This window comes from Mytilus trossulus, chromosome 14 (genome assembly GCF_036588685.1).
Source record: "Mytilus trossulus isolate FHL-02 chromosome 14, PNRI_Mtr1.1.1.hap1, whole genome shotgun sequence".
Lineage (NCBI taxonomy): Eukaryota > Metazoa > Mollusca > Bivalvia > Mytilida > Mytilidae > Mytilus > Mytilus trossulus.
In genome coordinates, this window is record NC_086386.1 from 32,474,403 (window position 1) to 32,481,494 (window position 7,092).

Sequence of the window (7,092 nt, forward strand, 5' to 3'; positions counted from 1 at the left end):
ATTATATTGACGTGTATGAGACTAAATTGATTTTTGATTTTGAGTTATTGGTCTTCTAATATAAGTTTCTGAAGTATTAGTAGTAATGATGAAATAATGTTTCCTGATCAATTAAATAACAAATACTTTGAACAGATATATATGCCAGAGTAGCAAATGGAAGGACTTATACGTGGAAAATGTTTATCAATAATTGTCTATCAATATGTTGTCAACAAGTTATTTTGATGTTGTTTTAAACCTACCAAACAACATATTGATCGGCTTGCTAAATATCTTAGGTATGTATCTAATGACATATATGTTGAGTCTGACATAATAAGATTTAATATGGTAAGTTTCTGTTCATATTTTCTGATACTCCGTTTGCCTTAAAGAGGAAACGAAAAACACTTGAATAATTTACAGTTGAAATTAGAAGTTTTTAAACTTTTACAAAACCATCTATCATGTTTCAAGTTACTTGAAGGCGATATCATCTAAAGGTTGATATTCAAATCTTTTTTTATTTTTAGTATTATATCATTTTTGTATGTAGTACAGTATTTTATTGAAAGAAATAGATATGCATAAAGTAAAAATGAAGAACTTTATAAGCACGCCTGCTACTTGCTAGTATTGACATTATTTACACTTCGTTTAGTCCTCTATTGTGGCTTTTTAAAATCGTATGGTTTTGACCATGCTTTTGTTTCTATTTATGTATTCAATCACAGTTATAAAGTTTTTTCGACTTTTTATGTTTACTTTGGCTTCATGTTTTAAGAGTGAAAGCTCTTGTAAGAAATTTAAATGGAAAAGAATACAAACTCAAGTTTGATACCTTTTTTTATTTATGAATTGAATGAATTTTTTTTGGAACTTTATTGGGGTGCGCTTCATTCTAAAAATGTGCGCACGGTCAACGCTTTTACAGGCCTATGAAGAAACAAAAAGAAGCATTCAATGCTCAAAATTACTTTTTTCATCTAGGATCATGAAAACACGAATTTTATCATTTTTTTTTAATTTAATTCACCTGTGCACTTTATTGTGGTACCTCGTGTTATCATGAATGATAAGTTTTATTGAGTAATGCAATTGTTTAAGGAATAACACGTGATGTGCAGTTAGCCAATTAGAATAACGTCTTATAATGAAACATACATATAATGTAATTATATATGTATATATATAGAATTCTGATTCGACAGAATTCGTGATTAGTAAAAGAATAGAACACACACATTTTTTTACGATTTCAACATGTTGAAATCTATCACATTTCACTCAAGAAAGTAATCCACAAAGCAATGAGTGTACATTTTGGTAGAATCTAAAAGACTTTTTGATATTGCCTTTGTCGTTGATTCATGCCTGTCGTATGGGTTTTCATAAATTACATCTTTCGTAATTTATTTTGTTATAAATCAGGCCGTTAGTTTTGTCATCTGAATAGTTTCACATTTTTCATGTGGAAGCTTACGTATTATAGCTGACTATACCGTATGAGGTTTCGAATGGTTGAAAATCGCACATACGGTGATATATAGATGATTTTATCTTCGTTGTTTGAACTCTGATAGATTGTAGTTTCATTGACAATCAAAGCTTTACCATATATCTCTACTTTGATTTCCATGGGACATAAATTTATAAAAGTTATTGTACAAAATTAGAAGCTTCATTTTTAGGAGTTTTTGGTGGGGTTCGTGTTGTTTATTTTGAATTCTTGTATGTTGTGTCATGTGTACTATTGTTTGTCTGTTTGTCCTTTTCATGTTTAGCCATTGCGTTGTCAGTTTATTTATGATTTATGAGTTTGACTGTCCTTCTAGTGTCTTTCGTCCCTCTTTTTGAACATGTGGAGCAGGATCTGCCTACCATTCCGGAGCACCCAAGATCTATGAGTATGACTGTCCAACTGGTATCTTTCATCCCTCTTTTAGGATGTAAATATTTGGTTCAGAACTGAAAAAGGTAGTAAACCTTCACATAAACCAGTCTAGAAAGTTACAAAACTTGAAACATAGACTGAATATTGACCTTATTTTTGTAAATACCTCTTTTTATATAATTTTACGAATTGTTGACAGGCATTTAAACGGTTAATCATCATAAGTACATTATGACTTATTATATGGTTGATTATTAAAAAAATATGTATTAATTATTTTTTTGCTCAACTTCCAAATCCAGATATTTTATGTGACTAAAAGGAAAAAACTCATTTTATTTTATTGATTGATATTAGGCACAAGTTTTATTTATGTTTCAGAATGCGACTCCAGAAATATCTATGGTAAGTTTGTGATAAAGTTAAATATCAGCATTAAAACATACAAAAAGTAGATACCATCATCAATGCCGTGAAAAACCTGAATGAACATTGTTGAATGAAACATAATCACTATTTTATTCTTACAAGTTAGATGGTTTCAATCGAATCGGACATAAAAGACTATGGTCACAGCAGAAACAAAGTACACCGAAGGGAAGCAATGACGTATTACACAGATAACTCTTTTGGAGAGTTGTCTCACTGGCAATCGTGCAACATCTTCTTATTTGAAATACTAAAGACCTCTTCTTCCATGAAAATTCAAAACTGTCACCCAAACCCCCAAAAAACATCAAAAGCACGTTATTTATCTAAAAGTTCCAAATAATGTTTTTCTATATTTAAGGAATGACTGTAATATTGTTTCTGTCTATGAAGAATTAACATAAAAAATTTGGTGCACACTGAATAACGCGCGTAGCGTGTTATTTAACAGTGTGCACCACATTTTTTATGTTATTTCAAATAGACAGAAAAAATATTACAGTCCTTTCTTATAATTCCATTTTAAACCGTAGAAAGAAAAAACGTTGATGACACCACGGTCACATGACTAAATTATGTCTATGGGCTCATAACAAAATAATGTCAGCCAATCCGAAGACGCGTTACATCCCAAATTAAATTATTATATAATACCAATATATATCAGTTAAACAAACTACTGTGTAAAATATCTCAAAAGGACATTTACACTCATTTGTCGAAAATAAACGGATAAAAAAAGCCGGCCCAAAAAACAAACAACAAAACACAAAACACAACATAGAAAACTAAAGACTTGGCAACTAAAACCACACCAAAAACTAGGGATGATCTCAGGTGCTCCGGAAGGGAAAGCAGATTCTTGACCCTATGTGGCATCCACCGTGTCGCACATGCAAGTACAGCACACACACGGTGATCAGTCTTACTCAGTAGGTCTAAACTGCATTTACTGAGTAACATATTGACCGACTTCCTTAGCAATTGAGAGCTTTGGCGTGACCGACTACCTTAGCACTTGAGAGCCCTAGCGTGACCGACTACCTTAACACTTGAGAGCTTTGGCGTGACCGACTACCTTAGCACTTGAGAGCCTTAGCGTGACCAACTACCTTAACACTTGAGAGCTTTGGCGTGACCGACTACCTTAGCACTTGAGAGCCTTAGCGTGACCGACTACCTTAACACTTGAGAGCTTTGGCGTGACCGACTGCCTTAGCACTTGAGAGCCTAAGCGTGACCGACTACCTTAGCACTTGAGAGCCTTAGCGTGACCGACTACCTTAACACTTGAGAGCTTTGGCGTGACCGACTGCCTTAGCACTTGAGAGCCTAAGCGTGACCGAATACCTTAGCACTTGAGAGCCTTAGCGTGACCGAATACCTTAAGTTAGCACTTGAGAGCCTAAGCGTGACCGACTACCTTAGCACTTGAGAGCCTAAGCGTGACCGACTACCTTAAGTTAGCACTTGAGAGCCTAAACGTGACTGACTACCTTAACACTTGAGAGCCTTAGCGTTGCAACAATGTCGATGTTAATGCAGATAACTTGCAATCAAATTTTAATGATATACTTTTAGGAAATTGCAATTTAAATCAATTTGAAACATGATTTTTTACTGCGCTTTTTACGTGCAACCTAAAAATATAGATGTAGTTGGGCGAAATTTATAGAATCAATGTAAGATTTGAACAAAAACTTAATGCCACCTAATTACGTTACCTTGTCATAAAGATTTTATTATTTTTTCTTGGTTTTTTTCAGGTGTTTATCGCTTGTTTTTACAATGTTAACAACATCATTGTTCATTTACCATTTGAATAAACACGTCTTGTCTGATCAACAAATTAATGCGCTTTGTAGAGGGAATTGGCTTTACCTCTTTTGTAATCTGCCATTTAGAGCAATGAATGAAGAAAGCAGCTCTTTGATAAATAGCGATACAGTTGCGTTTGGAGAATCAACTTTTAATAGACAGTGCGCGAAGAAAACAACAAATGTGGCATTTTTAAAAGTTCATAAAGCGGGAAGCACAACTGTCATGAATATTTTCCTCAGATTTGCAGAATCAAACAGTCTTAATGTTATGTTACCAGTGCCAGACAACTATTTGGGATTCGATCAAACTATTAATTTAAATAATATTTTACCACCGCCAAAACATCAGACATACAATATATTGTGTCATCATGTCATCTATAACAGATCTGTCTTCCGTCAGTACATGCCACGTGACACAGTTTTTATAGCAATAGTACGAGATCCCGTAACACAAATTATCTCTGCAGCACAGTTTTTCGACCTCTTTATTGACCTCCGTAAAAAACTTGGCAAAATACCAGGACAACGACTCATGACTACGTTCCTTCAAAACCCTGACATTTGTACTAAGGCAGAGCAAAAATTTGTGAAAACTCGAATGTGTTTAGACTTCGGAATACCTCGCGAAGATCTGACTTCCAAAGATAAAATTATGTCTCATTTGGAGATTTTAAATGATGACTTTTCTCTGGTTATGGTTATGGAAAAGTTTGACGAATCTTTGGTTCTTCTCAAGCGATACTTATGTTGGGATATGAAAGATATTGTCTACGTTCCTTTAAACATCCTATCAAGACAAAGGGATGAAAAAGTGGTCATAGAAGGACAAGATCTGGACAACTTAAAGAAATATAATTGGCCTGATTTTATTTTGTATGAATATTTCAAATCTAACTTTGAGAAAAGAATAAGTGAAGAAGGGAACGACTTTAATGACGAAGTTAAAACTTACAAACAAATACTTTCACAAGTTGGAAGATATTGTAAAAATAAAACGAAAACAATGGAAGGTATACAAATTGATAAAACTAGATGGAATTCTGATTTTTTTATTTCAAATCGAGAATGTGCATTTATAACTAAACATGAACTTGTTCTCTTGGAGCAGCTTAGATGGAAGTACAAACAAAAACTGAGGCAAATGAACTCTTAATACACCTGTCGTAATTTTTTATGTGAAAGGAAAGGAATTTTGGGGAAAAAAACAATATTGATATCAATCTATACGTAAACCAATATTCACTGGAAGATGTTAAATCACTTGCATGCAAAAATATCAATTATTTTCTAATATAATTGTCATAAATTGAGATATGACTGAAAGAATTTCTTAACTGCATAGTTTTGTTGAAACCTAATTTTGATATTAGTGTACAGCAACAATTTAGAAAAGATACATTGTATATATATAATTTTATATTTGTATTATTTTAAATTCGTCTATGGAGAATAAATCCTGTAGCAAAATATTTCTATGTGCATATCCTTAACCAAACCTTAAACGGAAAGTACAAAACATATTCATCATTATGTCACAGTTACAAGCTTGGTTAATATTTTTACGTTTCACATTTTTTTACGAAACAAAAGTGCGCTTCTTTCAGTCCACACGTATTAACGTAAAAAATCAGCAAGGTTTTTAGAAAGGAAAAAAATGCTACATATATATACTTCTGCACAAATGAACTTAAATTGAAAAAAGTCCAACAGATCTTTGTATTTGTTTATCATCACACCTCACACATGATTTACGTCGTCCTTTGAGTAGGGAACTGTGAGACTGGTTTGGATTTCTGAAAGCGTAGATGCTCAGGAGCCTGTAAGTAAGTGGTTGTTGTTTGTTTATATGTAACATATTTGTTTTTCCTTCATTTCTTTAACATGAATTAAGCCGTTAGTTTTCTCGTTCGAATTGCTTTACATCGTCATTTCGGGGCCTATTATGGCAGACTATGCAGTATGGGCTTTGCTCATTCTTGAAGGCCGTACGGTGACCTATAGTTGTGAATTTCTGTGTCATTTTGGTCTCTTGTGGAGAGTTGTCTTTTTGGCAATCATACCACATCTTCTTTTTTATATGCTAGTTGTTTAAAAAAAAGCCCAATTTGTAATAGTAATCATTTTAACAGCGCATAAAAATGTCGGCATTTACCTCTAAAGCTAACAAAATCTTAAAACTGTCTTATTACGAAAGGATATAGTTACGATACTGTTGTCAGGTCATTAAATATTGCATACTTTGGCTTTACTATTAATTCATTTCTAGGGTCTTTACATCGGAAATAAACACATTTACTCAAAAACCAGTTGCTGGCATGAACGGTTTATATTCTTCTCATATATTTTATGATGGTATAATGCTTTGTAAGAATCAGGCGATTTAGCTAAAAATCAAAACATAGTCAGAAAAAACACACCGAGCTAAATTCATTTTATTTATTACTAACCATCATCCTAAGTTAAAAATAATTGGTCTTTCGTTTGTGTGTGTCTGGTAATATCAAATAACTTGGTTAGAAAATTGGTAAGAATGATAGCAAATTACAGAGTTATCTCCCCTTATTCACCAATTTCTAGTGCATATCAACCAAATTGTATCTTCTATTACCAGAACAGAAAACGGGAATGAATGTTATTTTTGTGCATAAATGCATTTTATGAACTGAAATCAATGTCAAATTGGGTGGGGTTTTTTTGTCATGTTTTCACCACTGCCTGATTCTTAGGCAGACTGGCACTTAACCACTAACGGGAAGGATTGTACTACTACTTGCTATTCATAGCTTGAAGACATAATCTTTCAATCAGTTTAGTTTGGGTCTGCAGCTGGCATGTCAGTAACTGCTAGTAGTCCTTTGTTAATTTATGTATCATTGTCATTTTGTTAGTTTCTTTTATTACCTATTCTGACATCGGATTCGGACTTATTTCGACTGAGTTTTACTGTGAGTATTGTTGTGTGTT

General features: G+C 33.2%; 1 protein-coding gene across 1 annotated transcript; it reads left to right on the forward strand.

The window, feature by feature from the left end:
- Window positions 1-4,076: 4,076 nt before the first annotated feature.
- Window positions 4,077-5,320, forward strand: LOC134697217 (galactose-3-O-sulfotransferase 2-like). The gene has a single exon (XM_063559346.1). It carries the CDS (start codon window positions 4,094-4,096, stop codon window positions 5,279-5,281), a length of 1,188 nt encoding a protein of 395 aa, XP_063415416.1. The 5' UTR covers window positions 4,077-4,093; the 3' UTR covers window positions 5,282-5,320.
- Window positions 5,321-7,092: the final 1,772 nt, after the last annotated feature.

Excerpts from the sequence above, each read along its gene's own strand:
- LOC134697217 (XM_063559346.1), top strand. The coding sequence starts at position 4,094 with ATGTTAACAACATCATTGTTCATTTACCATTTGAATAAACACGTCTTG.